This window comes from Doryrhamphus excisus, chromosome 11, assembly GCF_030265055.1.
Source record: "Doryrhamphus excisus isolate RoL2022-K1 chromosome 11, RoL_Dexc_1.0, whole genome shotgun sequence".
Taxonomy (NCBI): domain Eukaryota; kingdom Metazoa; phylum Chordata; class Actinopteri; order Syngnathiformes; family Syngnathidae; genus Doryrhamphus; species Doryrhamphus excisus.
Window position 1 is genome coordinate 8,118,277 of NC_080476.1, and position 26,014 is coordinate 8,144,290.

Consider the following 26,014-nt stretch of genomic DNA (forward strand, 5'->3'; position numbering starts at 1 on the left):
AAGACAGTGACAGAGTGTGGAGCGACTTCATGTTATGAATTTACAAGCTTTTGGAAAAGTCATAATAATTAAGTTAATTCAACGCTGTGATTTCTTTCTTTAAGAACCTTCATTTGTGTTTCAAATTAAACATTTTGAAAAATGTTGTCAGTAACCACCAATATGGCGGCCACCAAGTGGCTGGGATTGGAATAGATGGCATGAAAACAACAGTACAGTAGTCACTTTGCAGCAAAAAGGGAAATACATTATAAAGACATATTATTTATCATATACCATGATTTTCTCTTGGAGATGAATAAAGCTATCTATCTATTTTATATAACTATAAGGACACAGGGAAGTGTGTTTATATAACTATAAACCTCCAATACACCACAGATAAAAAATAAATAACATCATAAAATTATTAAAATTTAATAAAAGACTTAAACTGGTAAATAATACATATCCATAACTATGTAAATATGCTCCCAAGACCGCTTGTTTTACTGTGCAAACATTGTGGCTTGCAGGTAACAAATGGTGGCAATGCCTTTAATGTGATGTGACAATGATCCGGAATCACCTTAATGTAGGTTGAGAAGGAGCAAGAGAAGCCACATTGAGTTAATGTATAAGCTCAAGTGGCACTGTGTGAACACATGGCAAGGCCGCCGCTGCTTATTTAAATGAACTTTGCACTCCGTTTGCAGAAAAAAAAGTATTTATTGCCATTATCATCTTCAAACATATGAGTGAGTTACAGGAACCAAACACACAGTCACCAGATGTAAAATGCATACATAAACGACAAAGAGAATCTACAAATATTTTGTATAAGCTTTAAAGTATCTCACAGAATAGCTTCTTCTCTCTGAAAGGGTTCTCTGAGGAAGGTACAGGTGTAACCAGAGGGTCCTCTTTGGCATGGGCTTCACAGTAGGCCATCAGTTCCGCTGCTGCTTTGGACACCTGGTCAAATATTAAATATTATCAGTGTAGAATACAACACATCATAATTTCACTGTGTCTTCTTAATGCCTTGTATTTGTTAGTTCAGTTCATGTAGCCATTTTTATGATTGAAAATGCTTAATTGGGCCAAAATATATAAAACATTTGCGTAAAAATGCATATGTTTTGACTGTTGTAATGCGGTAATAGGCCATTTTCAACCACAAAACAGCATGATTCATTAATCAATATATTTTTGAAAAACAGTTATAGGGTGAAGCCGCACAATTTCATATGGCAAAGGATGACTGTATGCTGTATGTGCAAAACATTTTCAGGGGCTGACATAAATGCTAAACTACAGGTGAGCAACAGGTAGCAGGCCTAATTCAGTTGTTTGTTATTTTTGCTTTGTATTGCCACAGCGTGCACATACCATCATCCTCTCTATGTTGACCTCCAGCTTTAACTGCTCTACCGTCTTTCGAGCATCCGCAATCTTGGCCATGTTGTTAGACATCCTGTCAAGACCGCCAGCCTGCAGCAAACACACATGGAGAAGTGTTGAGTTTTTAGACAATGCCACATAAACACATCAAGTGACAGGTCATTTAAAGTATCTGGGGCAGGAGTAACATAGTCTAAAACATAGTCTGTTTCAGTTTGCTCATTAATTCTTCGCCCTGGGTCTCAGCTGCAAGTGGCGCAGCGAGGGTCTCCGAGGAGGAGGGCAAAGGGGAGGAGGCTCCCTGGGGGGGCCGCTATAACTGAGACTGTAAATACACCCAGTAACATTAATATGCTGCAGATAACAGCATAGGCTTGCTATTTATCAATGCAAGTAGCACAGTTACATTTTAGAAAACAACATACCTTGCTAAGTTGAAAGAGTTATAACAATAATAATAATATGAACTCCATTTTCTATTGTTGGTGCGGAGAATTTATTCTCCAACACTATCAATGGAAAATAATGTGAATACTAAATCATCTATATTATAGACACTGTAAAAATATATGTAATATTTAAAAATATTCTACAAATACAACAATAAATATAACCAGCTACAGACTTAAATTTAAAACTTGTTACATTTTAAAAATAGCTCAAATGAATCACTCACCGTGAGACACTCCTGTGTTGTGAAGTCAACTTGCAGTATAAAATGCAGCGAGATTAATGAGAAAGATGAGCAGGGAAGCCTCAACAGGTCCCCCCCCCACCCCCTACTTCAATTAATTAGTGCTGGTTCTGCCCCCAGGATGGGCTCAGTGCAGCGTGGGTGTGAGGCAACATGCCGCGGTAATCTTATTGACATATGACATAAAACATACTGGAGTACAGTGTACACAGATTGAAAAAAAACACCTAGCTATGTGACATTGACCGTTAATCACAATATTTCATTATTGTTTTGTTTTGAATGAGAGTGCACAGCAATAATTTCACAAAAGGCTTATTATTGTGGCTTTGCACCACAATTAATATCCGGTACAGCACAGAGTGGTGCCTATTATCATGTAGTTTGCTGTATGAAAGCAGGTCAAAATATTACAAACTACAACCACAATAAATAGTACATACTGAATGACTCACTCTTAAGTTAAAGTTGATTTCAAAATGTTCATTTGACTGGGTTTTGGACTGGTTTAGCACTGTAAACCATTACAACTTGAGGACACTTCATCAAAACTAGGACTATATGCATGGTGTGTGTTACCATGTGCAAGTATGTGACAATGGAGGGTTGCAATGATGATATTGTGTGATGCAGTCTTTGCCGTATAGGGCTGACAGTTATTACACGCAGCACCAGGGGGCAAAGTGGCAGTGTTGTGGAGTTTAAATGTCAGGTGCCTCATTAACATTTGTTTCCCACTATTAATTGGTCTCTCTCTGTGGACGATTTATGGTGGAGCAGTAAATGAAGAAAGAAAGCTGTTTCAATCCTGTCTGAGGGCCCCAAAATAACAACAACAAAAAAGAAGATGTTGTATTTTAACAATGGTTGTCAAATGACTAAACTTTCGATTTAGATTAATCATAGTTTTCAAATTAATCATGAATAATCTTAAATAAATTTTGCAACCAATGTTTTATGTATTTGAGTAACTGGAGATATTTGCATGTCGTAATACTTACATAATGATTGATTCATAGATGATTATGCCCAGTCCAAGTTGAGATGATACAGCCACTCCAAAGCATGTCCTCTGTAATGAAATATGATCAGCATTTTAAGGAAAAATCTGCATCTAAAGGTACAAAAAGTGGCAATATCGTGCAAGAATTTTGGTTCTTCTTTTCCGATAAACGGCACATTGTGGAATAGCCTTTTATTGTGGCCAACCGAAGGCACACCTGTGCAATAATTGTGCTGTCTAACAATAAGCATCTATGCCATACCTGTGAGGTGGATGGATTAAATGGAAAGTGCTTGCTATCACAGATTTAGACAGATTTGTGAACAATATTTGAGAAGAAGCTGTACATGGAAGATGCTGAGTTGAGTTCAGCTAATGAATGATGGGAACAAAAACAAAAGCCTTGCATTCATATTTTTGTTGAGTGATGATTATATAAACCACAGACAAAGATCTTTGGGGAATACAAAAAACATTAAAAATCAATCATTATGACATTACATTCAAAAACAAATACAAGGCAATGTAAGAATATGAGTATTCCCTAACAAATACTGCTTCTCATTCAAATTATTTGGCTTTTTGCCCCAAAGCCTTCCTATGTCCAATAACTTATTCCCTGTGTTTGTAAACAATATAATAATGCCAACACAGTAACAATATGAACAACACAACAAAAACAGATATTTGTAAAAATAAACAGAAGAACAGGCAAAAATAGCAATCGCATCAAGCTAATGTCAATCAAATACTGATACAACCCTTGGTATCGATATTTGTATCGATCCGCCCACTGCTATTATTTAAGTGCAGCTTTTCCATTCCCTGGTTATGGAAATCTGCATTTAGTTACTTAGTCACAGCTGTTATATGGGTGTAATAACTGTCACCTGGATGTTTATCGCTGTCACGCTAATAAATGAAGTAGATCGATAGGGGGTAAAAGTGAGCTCGTGAGCTAGCATAGCGGCAGACACCATCATTGAGTGCCGTACGGTGGGCGTGCACAGCATGTAGCTAGCTAGTTAGAAATGACAAACGACCATGGTGACTAGTACTCGTGTATCTCGTTGCTGCTTCTGACTCTTTACCCTAACGTGGACGGCGTCCGCGTTTGAAACAACTCCCCCTAAAACCTCTCCGACGCAAAAGCAAATGCAGCATTTTTTTAGGGGAGTGAGTAGATATTTAAGTTAGCTCAAAGGCACAATACGATGGAGCGAGCGAGCTAACGCCAAAGAGATAAACATCGGCAGTGTTGGCATTTTAAAAAGGTAAACTCCACGGATATATATAATAGAAATGAAATTCACGCATCATCTCTGTGTAGTTCGGGCTCATGTTAACTGGCGGCTTTCCATCCAGCAGGATGTGCGGCGTGTCGGGATGACAGGAAGATGGCAAACGGCGTTGGGAGTGAGTAATGTCGGTGCACTGACATGATGATGTGATGTTGCTGTGTGCTAGCGGCCAAGTTGCGCGGCTGCACAACACTGCAAGTCTTCAAGGCTGACACCTCTCTCTGTTTTTATACACCCGGTTGTAACTCCAGCTGGTCACTCATCGTGTGTGTGTGTGTGTGTGTGTGTGTGCAGCACTCATGCGAGTGGAAAGACTGCAGGTTGCGAGTTAGCATGCAAGAAAGATTATGAATGCAAGGCCCAGTAATGGTATCACTTTTAAATGAATAGCCATGCTTGTTTTTATGTCTATCGTTAGCTGCTATGACAACTCCCCCCCCCCCCATATGCAGAACACAAGCTGCTTGTCATTGGACCGACAGAACCATGGTCAGTGAGGGAGAAGCTGTGTTTGGCCACATCGGTGATGAAGAGTGGAGACCAGAACTGGTACTCTTTCTTTTATGTCCCATCACCATGTAACCCACTGCATGCTGGGATGAAGGAATTCTAAATAGTATGCTTCATATAATGTATATATTGGTGCAGCTGAATCAATTAGCATATTATGCAAACGCTATTTGATTTCCGGAGTTCAACATATTTTTACTTTTGCAATTTGAGATTTATTGACATGCACCTACTTTTGTATAGCTGAAAATTATGCTTACAATAAAGCTAATGAAGAAAAATGTTGGCAGGATACGAGAGTAATATAGTGAAAAACATTAGTATGATTGTGTTTTTAAAAATATTTGTAATATAAGGTTGTATGTATTTGAGAAAAATTAATCTAAATTAATAGTTGGAATTATAGTGTAATTAAGTAATTTTAACGAGTTGGCGTGTTTGTCACACTTAAATGTTTCAGATCATCAAACAATCACAACACAACTGAACACAAAATGCAAAAAACTTTTTACTATTAAGGGTGACAAAAAAATCTGAACCTACATGGCCCTGTGCGAAAAAGTGACAGAACTGAGACATATAACTGAGATTAATTGAGATCTATCAGTCTAAAAAAGGTTATAAATCCGTTTCTAAAGCTTTGGGACTCCAGCGAACCACAGTGAGAGCCATTATCTACAAATTGTGTAAACATGGAACAGCGGTGAACCTTCCCAGGAGTGGCCGGCCGACCAAAAGGACCCCAAGAGTGGAGCGACTGCTTATCACAAAAGACCCAACAAGAACATTAATACTCGTCTCAATTTTGCCAGACAACACCTTGATCCCCAAGACCTTTGGTAAAACACTCTGTGGTCTATTGAGACAAACGTTGAACTTTTTGGAAGGTGTGTGTCACATTACATCTGGCGTAAAAATAATGCCGTATTTTAGAAAAACAACATCATACCAATAGTAAAATATGGTGGTGGTAGTTTGATGGTCTGGGGCTGTTTAGCTGATCTAAAACACACCAGCAAGTCATCCTCTGAATGGCTACAGAAAACCAAAATTAAGACTTTGGAGTGGCCTAGTTAAAATCCTGACCTGACTCCTATTGAGATGCTGTGGCATGACCTTAAAAAGGCACTTCATGTTGGAAAATCCTCTAATGTGGCTGAATTACAACAATTCTGCAAAGATGAGTGGGCCAAACTTCCTCTACAGTGCTGTAAGTGACTCACTGAAAGTTATCGCAAAAGCTTGTTTGCAGTTATTAGGATTAAGGGGCAGTCATTTTTCACACAGGACCATGTAGGTTTGGATTTTTTTTCTCCCTTAATAATAAAGTTTCATTTAGAATCTGCATTTTGTGTTCACTTGTGTTGCTATTAACTAACATTTGTTTTATGATTTGGAACATTTAAGTGTGACAAACATAAGAAACATGAATTGACATAAACCTAAGTCTAAATGTCATTGAGTTTTAATTTAAAGAGTATGAACTCGTAACTTTGCCCACATTTAACTTTGCAGGGTCTCTGTCAGCCGGGCCATCAAACCATTTGCAGAACTTGGGCGACCACCTGACTGGTTCTCTCAAAAGGCAAAGGCGAAAAAATTTCCTTCAATACAGAAAAACAATTCTATCATCTTTTGCACCATTTCCATGTGTTATAATTGACTGAACTCGCCTGTTCACAGCATTGTGCCTCCAAATACTCTGAGCTTCTGGAAAACACTGAAGCCCCAAAGTGAGTGAAATGAAACCAAGCAAGGGCTTAAGTTGTTTGACACCTTCATCTGGCCTATTTCCCTACACAACAAGGTTTGCATGTTATTTCAGGAGGAAGCGAGGTGAAAGGGGGGAGGTGGTGGAGACGGTGGGGGACGTGATCGTGCGCAAGCTGACAGCTGAGAGGATTGACGAATTGAAAAAGTTGATTAAGCAAACCCAAGAGGAGCACAGGTATAATGTTCTGTATATACAGTGAAGAAAATAAGTATTTGAACACCCTGCTATTTTGCTATTTCTCCCACTTAGAAATCATGGAGGGGTCTGAAATTTTCATCGTAGGTGCATGTCCACTGTGAGAGAGATAAACTAAAAAGAAAAATCCAGAAATCACAATGCATGATTTTTTAACAATTTATTTGTGTGATACAGCTGCAAATAAGTATTTGAACACCTGTGTATCATCTAGAATTCTGACCCTGAAAGACCTGTTAGTCTGCCCATTAGAAGTCCACCTGCACGCCATGTATCATCCTGAATCAGATGCACCTGTTTGAGGTCGTTAGCTGCATAAAGACACCTGTCCACCCCATACAATCAGTAAGACTTTAACTTGTAACATGGCGAAGACCAAAGAGCTGTCCAAAGACACCAGAGACAAAATTGTACACCTCCACAAGGCTGGAAAGGGCTACGGAGCAATTACCAAGCAGCTTGGTGAAAAAAGGTCCACTGTTGGAGCTATCATTAGAAAATGGAAGAAGCTAAACATGACGGTCAATCTCAACCGGAGTGGAGCCCCATGCAAGATATCACCTCGTGGGGTCTCAATGATTCTAAGAAAGGTGAGGAATCAGCCCAGAACTACACGACAGGACTTGGTCAATGACCTGAAAAGAGCTGGGACCACCGTTTCCAAGGTTACTGTAGGTAATACACTAAGACGTCATGATGTGAAATCATGCATGGCACGAAAGGTTCCCCTGCTTAAACCAGCACATGTCAAGGCCCGTCTTAAGTTTGCATATGACCATTTGGATGATACAGAGGAGTCATGGGAGAAAGTTTTATGGTCAGATGAGACCAAAATAGAACTTTTTGGTCATAATTCCAGTAAGCGTGTTTGGAGGAAGAAGAATGAAGAGTACAATCCGAAGAACACCATCCCTACTGTGAAGCATGGGGGTGGTAGCATCATGCTTTGGGGGTGTTTTTCTGCACATGGGACAGGACGAGTGCACTGCATTAAAGAGAGGATGACTGGGGCCGTGTATTGTGAGATTTTGGGGAACAACCTCCTTCCCTCTGTCAGAGCATTGAAGATGGGTCGTGGCTGGGTCTTCCAACACGACAACGACCCGAAGCACACAGCCAGGAAAACCAAGGAGTGGCTCCGTAAGAAGCATATCAAGGTTCTAGCATGGCCCAGCCAGTCTCCAGACCTGAACCCAATCGAAAATCTTTGGAGGGAGCTCAAACTCCGTGTTTCTCAGCGACAGCCCAGAAACCTGACTGATCTAGAGAAGATCTGTGTGGAGGAGTGGGCCAAGATCCCTCCTGCAGTGTGTGCAAACCTGGTGAAAAACTACAGGAAACGTTTGACCTCTGTAATAGCAAACAAAGGCTACTGTACCAAATATTAACATTCATTTTCTCAGGTGTTCAAATACTTATTAGCAGCTGTATCACACAAATAAATTGTTAAAAAAATCATGCATTGTGATTTCTGGATTTTTCTTTTTAGTTTATCTCTCTCACAGTGGACATGCACCTACGATGAAAATTTCAGACCCCTCCATGATTTCTAAGTGGGAGAAATAGCAAAATAGCAGGGTGTTCAAATACTTATTTTCTTCACTGTATATTATGTATATGCGCTAATTCTAGCACTGTTAAAATGACAATGGTGCGTAAGACAGAATTGCACTGCATTTGTAACATGTTTCCAACCTGCAGGACGCTGAAGAGAGAGTCAGAACTCATTCAAGCTGGTCATCTGGACTCCAAACTGGAAGAGTTATGGAAGGAAATTCAGCGGTAAGATACAGAAAATTGCAATCACAACATTAGGTACCCCTGCACAATCACTGTCAAACATTTCTGTGTTTTAGGAAACAGAAGCTGGAAGAGGAAGAAGCAGAGTTGAAAAAGAAATGCACAGATGCTGCCTATCAGGGTATCACCTTTACTTCAAACTATATCTATGGTATCTATTGTATTTATGTTTATCTAAGAAAGAAATATTTCTTTCAGCCAGACAGGTAGCAAAGAACACACCTCGACGTGTGGCAGGTGCCACCATGCATTCACCCTCTGGTTGTAACTCACCGAGCGTGGAGTTTCCATCAGGTGATCCTCTCCCATGCTTGACTCCAGATTTTTCCTCCACAAAAGATGTAAGTCCCTGCGATGACAAGTTGCCACTTTCAGATTATCATTTTAAAGCATCATAGGATTTGTATCGTGTCATCCTACCCGACATTTATTCTTCTCCCACGCTCTCGCTCTGTCTGTCTTTAGGCCTCAGGATCCTCCAGGTTGATGTCATTTGCAGACTCTTCTGGCTCTGGTAACGAGAACCCCACCCTAGTGGATGACCCCACCCAAAAGAAGCTCTTGTCCCAGAGAGGCACCCCGCCTCCGTCTCCACTGCTCTCTGAGCTACTGAAGAAAGGCAATATCTTGGCTACAACGTCTAGACTGGTAGGCGGAGGAACGACAATGTTAAAATTTATATTAAAGGGTTGTTTAAGTTTTTGCACAAAAATTAATGCCATAAATATGTCTTGGTTTTGTACACTGTCTCAGTACAGCCAAACTGTGTACCTAACTATTTTGTTTGCATCCACTCTTAGTGACTCAGTTTATGTGAAGAATGTATAGTGGTTCTTTTAGACTTAGGACACTATAGACCAGGGATGGCCACACAAAAACAACACATCCACAGCAAATTAACGCATCACATACAGTAAATCAACAATGAAGTGCTAAATAAAACACGTAACTTAAAACTGTTATTTTCAAATGCCGGCAAGGCATTATATAGTCAAGCATAGTCCGGCTTCAACAACAATATTAATGATGAACATTGAATATGAAGAGTATGCTAACTCCGCTTTGTTTAGTTCCGTGATGACTTTCATTTTTCTCCATAAAATGTGTTTTTCGGTGTCGAGAACGTATTACTGTATTTGGATTTGCGTGATTTTTGTATGGGGAGGAAAAAAAATAAAACCGAAACGTACTATTCATGAAGTTTTACATGTAGAAAACAAGGCAACGATTTTACCTTAATTGAATGAGCGAAATGGATTAATAACAAAAACAGAGGTTCCACTGTATTTACAAATATGTCATCACTATATAAAGAAAAAAAATGTTGTTTAAAATGTTTACAGACGGGAGAGCGTGACGTGTCCACTGGTAATATGACAGCAGCACATGACTTACAGCTGGCTCTACCCTGTCAACCCTTCTCTCCTGCATCAGGTACAAATACACTCACCGGACATTTGTTTAGGTATACCAGCATAGACAATGATTTCATATTGTGTGTATAGAAATCCAACACAAGTTGACACACTTGATGATGTTACCTTCATGGCAGGTGCTCCCATGTTGTCTCGTCTCCTGGAAGCGGGTCCCACACAGTTCTCGACCCAGTTAGGCTTCATGGTCAACACTGATCCTACCTCCATCACCACCCCAGCTCCTGTGAAGACTGTTGCCTCAGCATGTTCAGGTCTCACCCGCATTCACAACAATCCTTATCTTCATCTTCAGTGACACTTTATTTTTCCATTTCAGACGCTCTTTTTCTTTAAAACTGGCAAATGTGTGATTTCCATTATATAATATTGTTGGTGTCAATCATATGCAGATGTGGATGTGATGGTGCCAACTGCGTCCCATGGGTGCCAGCCGCCTACTACAGGTGTTAAACTTTCAGAGCTGAGCGAGGAGGATGTGACAGTTTCCTACATGGGAGATGAACTTGACCTGAAGACGGTGGGGGACATCATTGCCATCATTGAGGACAAGGTGCTAAAATATGACAACCAGTGCACATATTATGTATTTTCACAACATCAAGGTAATTAGCGGTTGAATGTAGGATTGCAAGAGTGACGTGTGCCCTCTTCTCCAGGCTGCAGATGCTCTAGATGCAGCTGCAGTGGAGGCTGCTCTCTTCCTATGTGAAGAGAATGGCCACACGCTGCCTGGCGCCTGGCAGACTGAGTCCTTGCACACCCAAGAGGCTCACTGCTTGGAGCCCACAGCGGCCCCATCATCCTCATCTCTCTGTAGCCTGACAGAGAATGCTGAAAATTTGGACATTGAGGGCGAAACTTCAGCTTCTGTGTACAGTAGTCAGGATAACTGTGAAGCAGAAACCCCAGAGGTACTGAGTGGCCTTCCGCCCACCTCCTCATCCAATTCCAGGGGTTCGGCGCGCTGCCACAGTGAAGCAACTGAACAGCCCAAGGCTGTGAGAGACACAGCAGAGATGGTGCACCATAAAAGCCACATTTCTTTAGAAGAGAAGTGGGCTCAGCAAAGGTCTGATAACCCCTGTGAAGGTATGCAAATGCATGCAACACTGAGTGTGTTCAACTGCCTTGTGCCATGCTATGACTGATTTGACGCTATGGCACTGCATATTGTAATCCATGATCAAATCAAATCACATTTTTGACAAGCGCTTGTATTTAATCTCATTTAAAAGTGCAGGTGTACCTAATGAATGGTGTACTATTTTTGCAGAATCACTGTTAAAAGATTGCCCAGTGACAGAAAGGCATGAGAAGGTATGGGTCACCACATCACTCATCTGCTGTCTTGTTGTTTGAGACTCATCATCTATCTTTGCAGGACATAAAGGAAGAGAGTGGAAGAAGCGTCGCCAGCAAAGAAAACGCCTCAGGGACTAATGTGGATAATGAGGTTAACGGGCCAGAGGATGAAGAAGATGAAGATGATGAGGAGGAAGAAGAAGATGGAGACGGGGTGGACGGGTTCTCATCAGAAGCTGATGGCGAGATGGAGATGGAGCGTGCGGCCAGCGAGAGCGAAGATGCGTGCAGCCTCCACACTGCATCATCATCACTGCAGCTCCACACCACGGCCGACTCCATCCCCAGCAGCCCTGCCTCATCACAGTTGTGAGTTGCAGCAAACACATGCACACACATGCACACACGATTGTAGCATGTTATTTTTCATTACCAGCTCGTCACATGGGTACACCATGCACGTTAGGTGTTTCCATTCTGACATAGTAACTGTATTGTGTTTGCAGCTCTTTGTGCAGTGAGGACCTGGAAGCTCTACAGGCTCACAAGATCTGGAAAAAGGCCATCATGTTGGTTTGGAGGGCAGCAGCCAATCACAGGTCAGAAAACTGATGACTGATCATGATGTGGCTGCTCGGTACTCAGATTAAAAGTATAAATTGAATTTGAAGGAGCATCAGGTTGCACTAATGTTGTACTGATGCGTCAATGCAGAACTAAATAAGACTGTCCTCCTTTCATCAAGTCACAATTTTTTTCGAAGCGAAAATGTCTGAAACGTGATTCTTTTGTGCCTACATTTCTTTCATCTGTTTCATTCGCCACGCAGGTATGCAAATGTCTTCCTGCAGCCAGTGACAGAAGAAATTGCACCAGGATATCATGGTATTGTGCACAGGTAAGTGCAACTTCTACTACAGCTCTTCTTGGGTTTATGATTTCGAACAGTAAACAGGCTTGTATTTCTGCTGTTTTGTAGACGGGATGGTAATAGCGACATCACCTATGTAATAACAGAAATAATTCATAAAATGAAAAAAAATGAAAAAAACATTGCATAACATACTGGCCTGTAATGCTTGGTGTTGGGTGTTGGCAAAATGCGTTGCTCAGCTCACAGGTTCTTTTGTTGTGCAGGCCCATGGATCTGGCCACCATCAAGAAGAACATCGAGAGCGGTTCTATGCGAACCACAGCCGAGTTCCAGCGGGACATCATGCTGATGTTTCAGAACGCTGTCATGTACAACAGCTTGGATCACGATGTGTACCACATGGCCGTGGAGATGCAGCGAGATGTCCTGGAGCAGATCCAGCAGTTTTTGGCCACCCAGCTCATCATGGAAACCTCAGAGTCCGGTATCAGCGCCAAGAATTTGAGAGGTCGTGAGGGTCTGCGGCGACAGGACTCCACTGACAAGGTAGAACACTAAGATTTTGACAGAAGCAATTAGAACATGATATCTGCAACGTTTATTTACTGCGCCTGAGCAGCAAACAGTTGGAATCAGCAGTGTTAATAGTAATAGTAATAGGAATAGTAAGATTAAAAATGGCCACACAGTAGCATATACAAAGCTTTCACTGTACAATACAATGCCTTCTTCTACCAACTCTTGTACTCTTTGGAACATTATCTTAAAATCCCAGTACTGATGTACATCTGCTTTTCACAGGATGCATTCTCCATGTCCTCCCCTGCTTTTCTGCTGTCTCTCTTTGTAAGTACATACCTCTAAACCTGTAAAACACAAAAATACACATTGCGGGGAACAATCATTGGGGAAACCTGTCCAGTGTAAATAGAAATGATACAAGTCTTATAAATAATCTGCAGTTGCGTGTGGTACACAGTACACATTTCTATATTTGTTCCTCTAGGATGGAGGCACCAGAGGGCGCCGGTGTGCCATTGAAGCTGACCTCAAAATGAAGAAGTGAACAAAAACAGGTTGAATAATTTCCTTAAATGAAAAGTGTTTATACTTCCAAAAAAATGAACTGTAAAGATTCCCCCTCTGCGTCATATGTGCAGCATAATCCTCAATGTGCTCTCTGTATTCCAATGAGCAGCAGCAACACTGTGATGTGGGGAAGCTCCTATCTTGCAGAAATGGATTACACGTAATCCCAGATTACAAAAGGGGATTCCAGAAGAGTAGGTCATAAGCTTGCGATAGCTGCTCATCACTCATAGCCTTCTAACAGGCAAATACATCAGGTTGTAGAAATGAACATAAAAAGTGTCTCCAAGCCTCAAAGTCAATTAATCCTAAACCAGGAAAGGCCACATGTAGAGTGGTGGGCTGTGATAAATGCACTACTGTCATGACAATGATGTGTGAAACCAGGCGCCAAAGAGTTTGATTTCCTTAACCTTTTGGTAGTCTGAGTTTAAAAAAAAATCTTGCTCAGAGTGGAAGATCAAATATTTTTGTTTCCTAATTTTAACAATCTTGAAATAATTTTAAATGATGTATATTTTGTGGTTGTTTTGACCCCACCTAACTGTGTTTTAAGTGGAACAGTATTGTGGATACCTTCTCACTCTGTTAACTGTGGTTTGTGGTTGTGACAATAATGAAATCTTTACTTTTAAACAATAAACTCATATTTGGCTTGTAGTCACGTGTTTCAGGCTTGTCATTAGGTGCTATAATATCAAACTATTGCCAGCTAAAGAATTTCAATTTCGACATACAGTTACATACGGTAGTGACCCTGGTGGACACGATTGTCTCATTCATTCAGATGACCCAAAGAAACACAAATAAAACAACCCACATACCTTTTTTAATTTTCTGACTGACAAATGTCCTTATCTTACCTCTTCTGTGGAGGTAAACCAGTGTGTTTCATTGATTTAAAACTTCTTGCTAAAATAGGTATGTCATAAAAACACTCTTTACTAGGGTGCATGCAACAGGAACAAAATGTTAAATCCTGTGTCGTTAAATGATAATAAAAGTGCTTGAGATGAAGTTTGACAACAACTAAAGGTAGCAGTATTTATCCACTGTAACATGAATCCCAGATCGTTAATTCAGTTGTGTTATGGTTCAGAAAAATACAAACCATCAGCCTGAGTTGACAGCGAAAGTCTCATCTGTTGCTTCCAAACGTCCAATACGGAAGCAGCAATGGAAGATCTCCATTGTGACATGTGCATGTGATCAAGCACGGTGTAAATATCAGTCCTTCCTATTTTCTGATAAATATATAATAAATTAAAAGGTGCTCCATCACTTCACAGTACAGAAGCACTGTGATTTCAAAGAATCATTATTAACGTCTCTGTAGTGATTAATTAAATACTCATGTTTGGCAAGGATACTAAACAGTCAAGAAAATAAATAGACAAATAAAATGTGTGGACACAAACATAGCTTAATACCGTGACCTCATACGGAGACCATTTATACAGTATATATGTTCTTGTTTTTTTAAAGTAGAACAGGAGTGGAGCCTTAGTACAACACTGACAGTGCTGTGACCACCAAAGCAGCTGACATGCAACTTTGATATCCTACCATCCCGGAGGAGAGAAGGCACATTGTTTCCAACTCTGCTGCACCTGATTCCTTCCAGTGTGGCTCGAGTAGAGAAATGACCTCAAATAATAAATGTTAGAATAATGTACCGGATTGTGACTGCACACAGAAAGAAAGTGTCCTCTTCAGCAGACCATCCTCACTTGCTGCCTCTCTGACGTCCCACCAGTCTATGCAGCTTTTCACAGTTGTCCAGCCGCATGGACTCTGCTTTCTGCTTTAGACGCTCGTCTCGGTACAGCTGCCCAAGGTTGGCCAGGTCTGACTCTGACCAAGAGAGGAAGGGACAGTAAGGTCTCACATCAAGCAAATATTCATTCAGTAATTAACTGCTTATCCTGCTCACGGTCATAGGCGAGCTGAAGCCTATTCCAGCTGACTTGGAGTGTGATGCGGTGTTGACCCTGGACTGGTCACCAGTCAATCACAGGGCACATATACACAACCAATCATTCATACCTATGGACAATTTAGGGTCTCCGATTAACTGAACTCGGTAGAGTACCTGGAGGAAACGAAACATGCAACAGAGAGGTCCCACCTCAGGCCTTGTCCACACATAGCAGGGTATTTATAAAACCCCATATATCTCCCTCTACATTTAGGAAAAATTGGTGTCCACACAACTTCATATTTAAAAAAAAAAAAGAAAAAATGCATCCAGACGTAACCATATAAATGCTACTAACACTGACAACAACGATATTGACGACTGTAACACTGGGAAATTGTTGCGCCGTTCCTTTGGGAAGACGACTTCCATCTCAAAGTTCTACCACCAGCTGGCAGTGTGTCCTGGTCGAACCAGCGTCGGCGCTGGATGCACAATGGTTATTTGAAGGAAAGTGTTTCTTCACCTCCGCTCTTTAACGTGAAGCAGTATTTGGGCTTGCAAAAACAAGCAAGCAAAAAGCACTTGAACAATAGCTTCGACCAACAGTTCTGAGGGTAGCCATGTTGTTTCTCGTGAAATACATTGCGTGTTACATCACAGCATACTTTGTCACAGGTAGTGACGTTTGGAAATGTAAAATAAAAAACATAAAATCTACACTTTGGCCGGAGGTTTTGAAAACCTTTGATTTTAATGCCTGATATCTGCGGGCTTGTGTGGATGTTTTGTGAGATACCCACCTACGTCTGGACAGGGCCTCAGACTCAGGGTTCCTATGGAGTTCAGATTTCAAAATTCCATACTTTATCCAGACTCAAAAAAAGTCTATCATTAGAGCTGCAGCAATTTGATTGCCCCCCCCCCATACAGCCTACGATCTCAGCCTGACAATATTTACTTTCCTTTGTCATCCATGGAAGCTGACCCTACTATCTTTGTATCTGATTATGGCTGTCCTACCTAGTCAGACTAGTGTTTGTCCCACCTAGTCATTGAGCATGAAGTGATGAAGCCTGCTAGGATGAGAGGTGAAACGTCTTGTAAAACAACCTGAACAGTCCAGTTCCGGTGGATTCAATGCCCTGAGAATACAATGACCTGGATTAATCGAAACAGGAAGCTTCAGATTAATCAACTACGAAAATAATTGTTAGTTGCAGCCCTAGTATCATGTAAATTAATTATGGAATTGCTTATTTGCTTTCATTATTCTCAGATCAATCCATCAATCTATCCATCCATCCATCCATCCACCCATGGAAAACATCAGGTAACACTATTGATGTTTTGCTTACTCTGCTGCTTTTCCTTCCAGCAGCTGCTCTGCAAGTGTTCAATGTAGTCACTCTCTATCGTCTTCTCAAGCTCATCCAGAGCAGCGCCACGGTACTCCTTTTCAAAACTTTTATCCACGTAGTACGGGACACCCATGTGTTGCGTTTCCCGGGAGACCACCAGCCCCATGGACCTGCAACCGCACAACTTGCATGCGATCAATGTCGATTGAGATGATTGCTCACAATGTCTTTCCTAGAAACTCACGGCTTGTAGAAAAGGCTGTAGGGCGGGTTGGTGGCCATCATCTGAGTGAACACCGAGATGAGGATCAGCACAAGGACAGGGAGCAGCTGCAGCAGAGCCGTGAAGGTGTTCTGTATGCAGATCACATCCATGCACAGTTCAACACAGTGAGTCGGCACGCACTTACTGCAGCGCTCAGCTCAGCATTTTCTACCCAAACAGTCAACACACGCAATCAGCTGCAAACATGTTAAATACCACAAGGGCTGTTGATACTTACTTTACTCAACCGGGTACACTCTGAAGTGATAGATACTACCATATTGATCCTACTAAAAGATGGCATTTGTTTCCTAGAAAAAATGTCTTCAGATTTATAGATGCAAACTAAACTTCCTGTTACTCACACACACACACACACACACACACCAGTGACCTGGCAAGATGGGCTAATGGGCTTGCTTCCACTGACCCAAAGGAACCTTATGACTGACACAAGGGCTCCCTCCATTCATGTCGTTGTTCTATTGAACAAATATGCCGAGGTTATTATCATCCCTGGCCTGGTGCCCACAAGACAGAGAGACCGTGTACTTGATGAGGTCATCTGCACTTTCTAATGCGCTTGTCACACTTCATTGCAAACTACTGTATGACAATGAACACAACCAACACTTAATTTGATGCAGTTTAGTACTATATTACTGTGTCTCAATAGAGTGTGCAAGTGTACTTTAAATTAAAGTCTGGTGAATTTACATTCTCAGCAAGACCATGACAAATGTGTGGTATCCAAAAGAAGGCGTATGAGTTACTGACTTGACTCTGGTTATCCTCCACCACCTCCTCGCGTCTCTCATAAGCGCGTCGTCGACGAGGCTGGTAGAACTGAGAGTAGGAGGCTCCCTGGTTGGTATAGACGTGAATGTTTCCTGAGGGAGACAAAGACACAGGTAGACGAGAATGGCTATACTGTTGCTATGTGAGGACACTCACCTGTGGGGAAGCGTCCTCCAAAGAAAATGTTGAAGAGCTCCTCAGGGGAAATATCAGCCTCAAAGTCTCTGTGGAAGCTTCGGTAGTGTCCATGGCGATGGTGGGTGGTGTGTTGTGATGCGCTCTCTGCTGCCGATTGATCTCCATACTGATCATACTGCTGCCTCTTCTCTGGATTGCTCAGCACTGCGTATGCGTTGCCTATTGCTGCAGGAGGAGAGAGTAGTGATGATACTGTGTGGACACACATTAGTGAGTGTGACAGATTCCAGAATAGATTCCATAGGATTCACCTTCTTAACCTCCTTTTACAGTATATCTTCTAATGTGCTCATTTCAGCTCCCTACCTTTGAATGCATCTGTGGCTCCTGGTGCAAAGTTCTTGTCAGGGTGAAACTTGAGCGCCAACTTTCTGTATGCCTTCTTCAGATCCTCATCACTGGAATTCTTGGGAACACCAAGGATCTCATAAAAGTCCTTGCAATTCTTAATCCTGTGGTGAAAATGGTGGATGTTCAAATACAACAGAACAACATCTCCCCTTTCTAACACGCTGTTTTATGTTGCATTTAATCTCATGAGGACAAGTCAAGGACCTGAGAACACCCTGCCGCTGCTCTTCTGTGTAGCTCTTCTTGTCATCACCACTCACGTGACTTTTCTCAGTGTTTCCACAGTCCTCGTCTCTCCAGCCTTTTGGTGGGGGTACGTGGTTTGCTTCCGGAGCAGCGTTGCTTCCATTTTTAACTATGGCATCAATCAGCACTACAGAGACGAGGGAAACCTTGCATGATGATCATATCAATTGGACATATACATCCTTATTTATGTTGCTGGTGGGGGTCACAATAGAGGCACCCAACCACCAAGGACTTAAACAGTACAACTCCACACCTAGAATTTTAGAAATGAAGAAGCCAGAGGAGTACCGTTTTCTTGATGCAACTTTAGCGGATTAACATGACCTGGATGACCATTAACACAGACAGGTGTTTCTCATATTAATTTTACTAAGTTACATGAGCATAGCTAAATATGACATACTATTAGTTAGAGTCATGCACAGTGCAATGGAAACTGCATAGAAGGGGGCCTGCACAGAAGTTAGGATGATTGCATTTCAGTTCTTTTCCCAATGGAATTAGCAGTCCTAGCTAAACGCCGTTGACATATAAAGTATTAGGATGACATTCACGTAGTAGACGAACATTAACCTTAACTTGGCAGAATGTGTGACTGCTAATGTTACCTCTGGCCCGGGTGCTGGGATAGATATTCTGGGCTTCGTAGAGCAGCTGTAGCGCTCGGTCCTTGCGTCCTGACCGTAACAACAGCTTCGCCTTTTCTATCAACCGGTCGGCTTCGTCTTTGTCCATTTTAGAAAATATTCTGATCTTACGTGTCCGGTAGAGGACTGCTTCTGGCTGTAAGCGTCACAACAGTGGTGGTGCAGCCCGAGCCGCTAGCTTGTTAGCAACTTAGCTTCGCTGACTGACAGCTGCGTAACGTTGGCTAGCTAGCTAGCTGACTGGCTAGCTTGTGAGCTTCCAGCTCGCACTGACTTGACGTTAAACCAGCAACAGCGGTTGCTCTTTCAGTCAAGTTACATTTTTTTTGTTCGAGTAAAGATATGAACACAATATTGCACACTTTAAATGATACTTGAAGGGCCAAACAATTCAGACGGCTCCCACCTGACAGCTAGCTTGAACTGACAGGGGGTGTAAGGCAAGACCTTCGTGACGTCACATCCTCTGCTGGAAAAACGGAAACACAGCACCGTTATTTAAAAATTAATCTTCTAAATGAAAAACATCTGAATAAAAATAATATAATGTATTGATTAAACATCTGAATTTCTACAAAACTAAATACTAAAAAAAACCCTCTATTTAAGTTTTCGCGGTATTACCATAGCATAGTTCAGAACGTCTCAGTTACAGTGGAACCTTGGTTGGCGTCATTAATTAATTCCAGCAGATCCGACTCAACCCGAAGCAGACGTTAACTGAATAAATGTCTCCTAAAAGAAATAATCAATAAAAATAATAAATTCAATTAGTCAGTTCCAAAAATAGGTTTTGCAATTATAGCTTTACATGCAGAAACTGGAAATGCATATAAATACATACAAAAAATGTGTTTTGTGTTAACTGCTGATGGCATTATAGACTGGTAAGGGATGTAACATATCTACGTCCAGTTTTAGTTGCCATTTTTTAAGAAGCTAAAAAAAACATTAAGAACACAGTTGGACTTGCTGGCATACATTTTCAATGTTGCCTGAAAAAAAGTACACTAAACAAGGTTCCACTGTACTTTATGGGGAACGGTATCTGAGAATTGCTATCAGAACAACTCTTTATTTCCACACAGACAATTTCAAGGCTATTTTTAACCTCTATGGTAATGTGTAGTTTATTTTGAATATGTTACATTAAGGAACATCATGTTAACACAATTCAACATGACCAGAATGGATTATAGGAAGACTAATTCTTATCTAATTTAATTTTCACTTTTGTTGTGTTTCTAATGTTTACATATTACCATTTTTTTCTTGTCATATATTTTCAGTGTTCAAAGAATAAATACTGACAAGAAACCTACACATGACAATTTTAAAGAACACCTCCAAGTAATGAAGCAATCTGACAAGACTGAGTCTTATCTTTTTAAAGGTAGAATTTTCCTTACAGATATGAAATTATCTGCTGTGGGCAGGATGTGGTGTTTGTATGGGGATGCAAAATAAGTATAATCAATTTAATAAAAAAAAAAAAAAAAACGACTCTGGAGTTTGTTCATGCATATTTTATTCAAGAGTAAAAAAAAATGAGATTTGTCCCATAGGGCATGCTTACAATGTGTGTATCATTTAGGAAGTCAAATGAAAAAACAAACAAAAAACATAATATTTGCAGAGATATTAAAAAAAACATGTTGCAAGATAAAATCCATTATATGTTTGTTGAAATATGCATGTAGACCATACGAGAACCAGAACAAGAGGAAAGGAAAATAACCATAAAGCTTAAATTGTAACAATAATAGTAATATCAGCAGTAAATAGAACCAGTACAATGTTTCTTTGTTCAAACGCAAGTGTGACACATGATTCTTTTGGTGTCCAATTCATTTACATCTGAAAACCATGCTATCATGCTTTGGCAGCCTGAAAGTAGCTTTCACTGAGATTATATTCATTCACACTATTAAACAACTGTACATCAGTACAACAGAAAAATAAACACTTTGAAGGGCATCCCTGCATACAATGAACCAATATAAAATTAAAAGCAGTGGTAATAAATAACAAACAAAAATGGACACAAACCCAAAAAAGGAAGCCTATATATAAAATGTTATAAAACAAGACAAATGAACCAACAAATAGAATGTAATCGTAAAAGAATTCAAGTTTACTATTCGAAACACAACTACAGTATCACAATTATAATCTCACATTACAATTAGGAACTTAACTGCATGCATTGATGCGTTCCATATCATAGATGCTGTGTTTAAAAAATCACTGTTTCGTCCGTCTTTAAATCACATACTGTACCTTTAGCGTTTTATAGAAAGATTGAGTGAAAAAAAAAAAAGGAAAGGAAAATCCAGAAGTGTGTGTTTCTTGAAGGGAACACACGGTGTTCAGACAATATGATAGAAGACCAGTTCATTTATAAATGTGATATTAAAATCATTTTAGTGGTTTTTTTTAGTGTTTTTGAAGAGATGCACCAGAGTGGTTAGTGTGCAGGCCACACAGCTAGGAGACCCGAGTTCGATTCCACCTTAGGCATCTCTGGAGTTAGCATGTTCTCCCTGTGCAGGCATAGGTTTATTCCGGTTTCCTCTAACATTCCAAAAACATGCTAGGTTAATTGGTGACTCCAAATTGTCCATAGGTATGAATGTGAGTGTGAATGGTTGTTTGTCTATATGTGCCCTGTGATTGGCTGGCGACCAGTCCAGGGTGTAGCCCGCTTCTCACCCGAAGACAGCCGGGATAGGCTCCAGCATACCCACGAGCCTCGTGAGGATAAGTAACAAAAATAAAATAAAAACGGGAAGGAACAGCTTCCAAAGAATGAGGCTACGTTCATGCCATTTTTCATTGAATTCTCCAGAGTCTTGAAATTTCTCTAAATATGAAATGGATTTGAATATCCCGTTTATAAATCGTATGGTGTCTTCTATCATGTACATCTGATCACTGCGGTGTTCCTTTAAAGTTAGGGCTCTTCCAAATTCAACTTCAAGACAAGCAGACGGATGCTTTTTGTTACATTTGTTACGTAAGAAAATCTTTACAATTTGGATCACAGTGTGGACGCTCAGCTCAGTCACGCTCCATGGTGAGATTTGCCGTTAAAGAAACTGATTTTCAAATAATTAAAATAAATGTTAGGGTTGCTGCCTATTTGTATGTAGAATTGTTAAGTTCTCTGTGTAGATTTTACACATGAAATCTCTGAAATGTGCAAAAACACAAACAAAAGGGGCGCTAATGCACACCTGAGTGACAGCACACATCTCGTCTTTGCCTTCAGAGACAAACAGGTAAGAAACCAGGCAGTGCTGGACAAGCAGGATATATTATTATTATTATTATTACAAAAATTCTAAAATCTCTTCTTGTCTTGGCCTCTGTGACCCGGTCCTATAGCAACACAGATGTGATTGCTGAAGCATCTTCAGCAAAGGAGGAGAAAGCTCAAATTATTATTATTTTTTTCCCAGAAAGTGAGGTTGTTCGAGGTAAGTCATGCTTTGCCAACGTGATCACAAATAATAATATCGCTTGGAATAAAAATGGAAGCCTTTTAACATTCACATATTAAGATAGATGTTGAGAAGATTAAATCTCCCAACTCCCCTCTTTTCTGCCCTCAACTCCTCCAAAATGCTAGGAGATGACTGGCGGCGAGTCATGTGGAGGTTTAATCTCACACTGCAGTGGCTTTTTTAGAGCTCATCTTTGAAGAAAATATCAATAAGATCAAATGGATTTACTGACTTGTTTCATTTTCAACCACGCTTTAGACATTATTTGGAAGATTGTGTTTTTAAATTTTTTTAATTCTGTGGTTTATGGTTCTCCTGTGAGAGCGGTTTATTTTGAAGTAACCAAATTTGGTTCCTTGCCACATAAAGCACTGAACCCACACTGCAAACACCTTTCAAATAGTAAAATAATATTTTTATGTCATTCCTGTTCTTTGTTGGATGAATTCACTGACTTCTACAGTCATCGAAAGTACCTCCATTCTGAAGTAACCAAATATGGTTCCAGGCCAGATAAAGCTTTACAACTGTGGTTTATTATTTATGTATGGTATTAGAATTAGTTTTTGTGCTGATTGACTGAAAAATCCACATGGTTCTACTGTGTCATTGAGAGTGGGTCCATTTTGAAGTAACCAAATTTGGTTCCATGCCACATAAAGCACTGAACCCACACTGCAAACACCTTTCAAACGGTTTCTATTTTTATGTCATTCCTTTTCTTTGTTGAATGGCTAGGTGAATTCACTGACTTCTACAGTCTCATCGAAAGTACCTCCATTATGAAGTAACCAAATATGGTTCCCTGGCCAGATAAAGCTTTACAACTGTGGGTTATTATTTATGTATGGTATTAAAATTAGTTTTTGTACTGATTCACTGAAGAATCCACATGGTTCTACTGTCTCATTGAGAGTGGGTCCATTTTGAAGTAACCAAATTTGGTTCCATGCCACATAAAGCACTGAACCCACACTGCAAACACCTTTCAAACGGTTTCTATTTTTATGTCATTCCTTTTCTTTGTTGAATGGCTTGGTGAATTCACTGACTTCTACAGTCTCATCAAAAGTACCTCCATTCTGAAGTAACCAAATATGGTTCCAGGCCAGATAAAGCTTTACAACTGTGGGTTATTATTTATGTATGGTATTAGAATTATTTTTAATTGTTTTAATTGTGCTGATTGACTGAAGAATCCACATGGTTCTACGGTCTCATTGAGAGTGGGTCCATTTTGAAGTAACCAAATTTGGTTCCATGCCGGATAAAGCGCTACAACGTCAGTTTAGACATAATTTTTGTTGGGTTTTTAACTGATATGTGAATTCTCCCAACCAATTTCTATGGTCTCATTTGGAAGTCATTAAATTAGTTTCCTTGCCAGATAAAGTGCTAAGCCCATCATTATGTATAATTTGTTTTCTTTGTTGATTAGCTGGGTGAGGGATGGGAGGTCCATTCAGAAGTAACCAAATTGGGTTCTGTGCTAAATAAAACACTAAACCCACACTGCATGTAGTATTTCTAAAGTGTCCATGACTGTTAACCATTCTTTTCCTTCATTGATATGCTGGGTGAATTGACAAGGTTCTACTGCCTCGTAGTGAGAAATCCGATTTGAAGAAACCAAATAGGATTCCGTGAACACATTTTTTGCTTTCTTTTCACCCCAAAGTTTGTTTTAATACTCTCAAAGCAAGTTTAATATCCTCAAGCGGTGACTTTTGTGAGTGACATGTTATAAACACTTTTATAAAAGAGTAAAATAATCAGCATGGCATAGATACTGCAATCATGTCTTCCGTCATCGTCCAACTGAGTCTGGAATAGAGCAGAGGGAGGAAACAACAACTCTCCCCTACCTGTGCAATGACATACTGTCACCAAACAAATGACCGTTTAGCTCGTTTTACAATAGCTGCAGATTTCACCTTCTGTCTGCCTATCTGCTGTGGGCCTGTTTGTGTTTCTATGTTCTGAGGCCTGAATTTCCCATTTGGCAATGTCTCACTGCACGGGCAACACCTGTAAAGGTCGCTGCTGCCCCCCCTACCTCCACCACAACCACCACCAACCGAGGCTCACTGGATGTTGCTGTTGTCATCCGTGCCGTTTGCCTCGGACATATTCATCTTTCCCATGGAGTGACCCACGTGGTTGATGCCGTCCTTCCGAGGAGGCATGCGTTCGTTGATGCGGTCCAGGCCCTTGGCTTCCTCGAAACTGGTGATCTTGTGCTGGGGGGAGAAGCCACGGATGGCTGAGGAAAAGGAGAGACACAAAGGTGGAGATCAGTCTCACAGTTGGATATTCTGCACCAGTCATTATTGCTAAATATTGTTTACTGTTACTGTAGCTCTATATATAAGTAATTTAAAAACACTACATTGGATTTTTTAAACGTCCACTAAGTATACTAAAGCTTAGGTGTTCAAAGTGTGGCCCAGGGCCAGTGCGGCTCCTTTATTGGTACAAAAAAAAGAGCAGATACATTAGGGAGAATACAGCAAAGGCAGAATGCAAAGAGAAAAGGCTGAAATATTGTCAATAATGTCGATTCGGTATGCGGCTCTTTGGAGACCACTGATGTGAAGTTCATTATGGACTCACTATGGACACTTCATGTATGGCTTATACTACATTTTATTCTCTCTGCACAAATAGCAATACCACAGATACTTTTTCATATTATTAAAAATGATGACTAAATATTAACAAATAACATAGTTGAGTACCTACAAGCTACACTGTAAAACATAAGTTGACTTCACTTAAAAAAAGTATGCAAACTCTTTGCCTCATAAATTTTAATAAATTTGACTTAAATATGACGAGTAAAGACAACTTCATTATTTTCAGTGTGCAATACTTAACTTACATATTTTGTTACATTCATGCAACTTAACAAAAGTTATAATTTTTGTGATAACTTCATTTTTTTGTTTCGTCTGCACTGATTGGAACGAATTTAACACTACTTCAATCACTGGCCACAACTTAACACTTAGTTCTACTAACTAATTTTTTATGTTCACCTAATTAAAAAAAATAATAATTTCCTTGAAGTGAGAGAAACAAAACTTAATTTATCTATAAATACATTATGTGAAGTGTAACCACACCTCAAAATAATGCATTGAAAACACTCTTTAGTCCAGTAGCATTAAAAAATTTAAAGTAATTCAACAAAAGTAAAATATCAGACAGATATGGGCTGAACAATAAATGTGTATAATATTACCATTTTATTAGGATTATTTCAACACTGTCCAATTTAAAATTTACTTTTGCTTTATTTGCATTTTACATCTCAATTATTTTATAATGATCTTATACAGTACTGTATATAGTAGGCCT

General features: G+C 40.2%; 4 protein-coding genes across 8 annotated transcripts in view; 1 reads left to right on the forward strand and 3 right to left on the reverse strand.

The window, feature by feature from the left end:
- Positions 1–615: 615 nt before the first annotated feature.
- On the reverse strand, positions 616–13,337 carry gng8 (guanine nucleotide binding protein (G protein), gamma 8). Of its 3 annotated transcripts, XM_058087386.1 has the most exons (6): positions 9,081–13,337; positions 8,934–9,009; positions 8,556–8,613; positions 3,079–3,149; positions 1,372–1,473; positions 616–954 (listed from the first exon to the last, which is right to left on the reverse strand). In XM_058087386.1, the coding sequence occupies exons 5-6, from the start codon at positions 1,453–1,455 to the stop codon at positions 826–828; spliced, it is 213 nt and encodes a 70-aa protein (XP_057943369.1). In that variant the 5' UTR covers positions 1,456–1,473; positions 3,079–3,149; positions 8,556–8,613; positions 8,934–9,009; positions 9,081–13,337; the 3' UTR covers positions 616–825. The 3 variants fall into 3 exon arrangements, with proteins under 3 accessions (XP_057943369.1, XP_057943371.1, XP_057943370.1); XM_058087388.1 differs by lacking the exons at positions 8,556–8,613; positions 8,934–9,009; positions 9,081–13,337 and adding an exon at positions 4,394–4,853; XM_058087387.1 differs by lacking the exons at positions 3,079–3,149; positions 8,556–8,613; positions 8,934–9,009; positions 9,081–13,337 and adding an exon at positions 2,060–2,143.
- LOC131138459 (bromodomain-containing protein 8-like) lies at positions 3,870–14,338 on the forward strand. Of its 2 annotated transcripts, none has more exons than XM_058087381.1 (21): positions 3,870–4,354; positions 4,446–4,496; positions 4,834–4,930; positions 6,407–6,476; positions 6,575–6,624; positions 6,717–6,839; positions 8,562–8,642; positions 8,717–8,781; positions 8,859–9,001; positions 9,126–9,308; positions 10,004–10,094; positions 10,213–10,347; positions 10,486–10,646; positions 10,753–11,185; positions 11,370–11,413; positions 11,478–11,767; positions 11,905–11,997; positions 12,228–12,296; positions 12,536–12,818; positions 13,074–13,118; positions 13,279–14,338. In XM_058087381.1, the coding sequence occupies exons 2-21, from the start codon at positions 4,478–4,480 to the stop codon at positions 13,336–13,338; spliced, it is 2,535 nt and encodes an 844-aa protein (XP_057943364.1). In that variant the 5' UTR covers positions 3,870–4,354; positions 4,446–4,477; the 3' UTR covers positions 13,339–14,338. The 2 variants fall into 2 exon arrangements, with proteins under 2 accessions (XP_057943364.1, XP_057943365.1); XM_058087382.1 differs by having other exon boundaries at positions 4,449–4,496.
- On the reverse strand, positions 13,489–19,593 carry dnajc18 (DnaJ (Hsp40) homolog, subfamily C, member 18). 2 transcript variants are annotated; one of them, XM_058087383.1, is made up of 8 exons: positions 19,110–19,593; positions 18,457–18,625; positions 18,208–18,353; positions 17,860–18,066; positions 17,683–17,795; positions 16,885–16,994; positions 16,638–16,810; positions 13,489–15,215 (listed from the first exon to the last, which is right to left on the reverse strand). In XM_058087383.1, the coding sequence occupies exons 1-8, from the start codon at positions 19,234–19,236 to the stop codon at positions 15,088–15,090; spliced, it is 1,173 nt and encodes a 390-aa protein (XP_057943366.1). In that variant the 5' UTR covers positions 19,237–19,593; the 3' UTR covers positions 13,489–15,087. The 2 variants fall into 2 exon arrangements, with proteins under 2 accessions (XP_057943366.1, XP_057943368.1); XM_058087385.1 differs by lacking the exon at positions 13,489–15,215 and adding an exon at positions 15,238–16,424.
- Positions 19,594–20,654: 1,061 nt separating this feature from the next.
- ppp3ca (protein phosphatase 3, catalytic subunit, alpha isozyme) overlaps positions 20,655–26,014 on the reverse strand; it is a 53,648-nt gene continuing 48,288 nt past the window's right edge. The window contains exon 15 of the mRNA XM_058086522.1: positions 20,655–24,917. Within this exon, the coding sequence (XP_057942505.1) occupies positions 24,739–24,917 (179 nt within the window). The 3' untranslated portion in view covers positions 20,655–24,738. The remainder of the gene's footprint in view (positions 24,918–26,014) is intronic.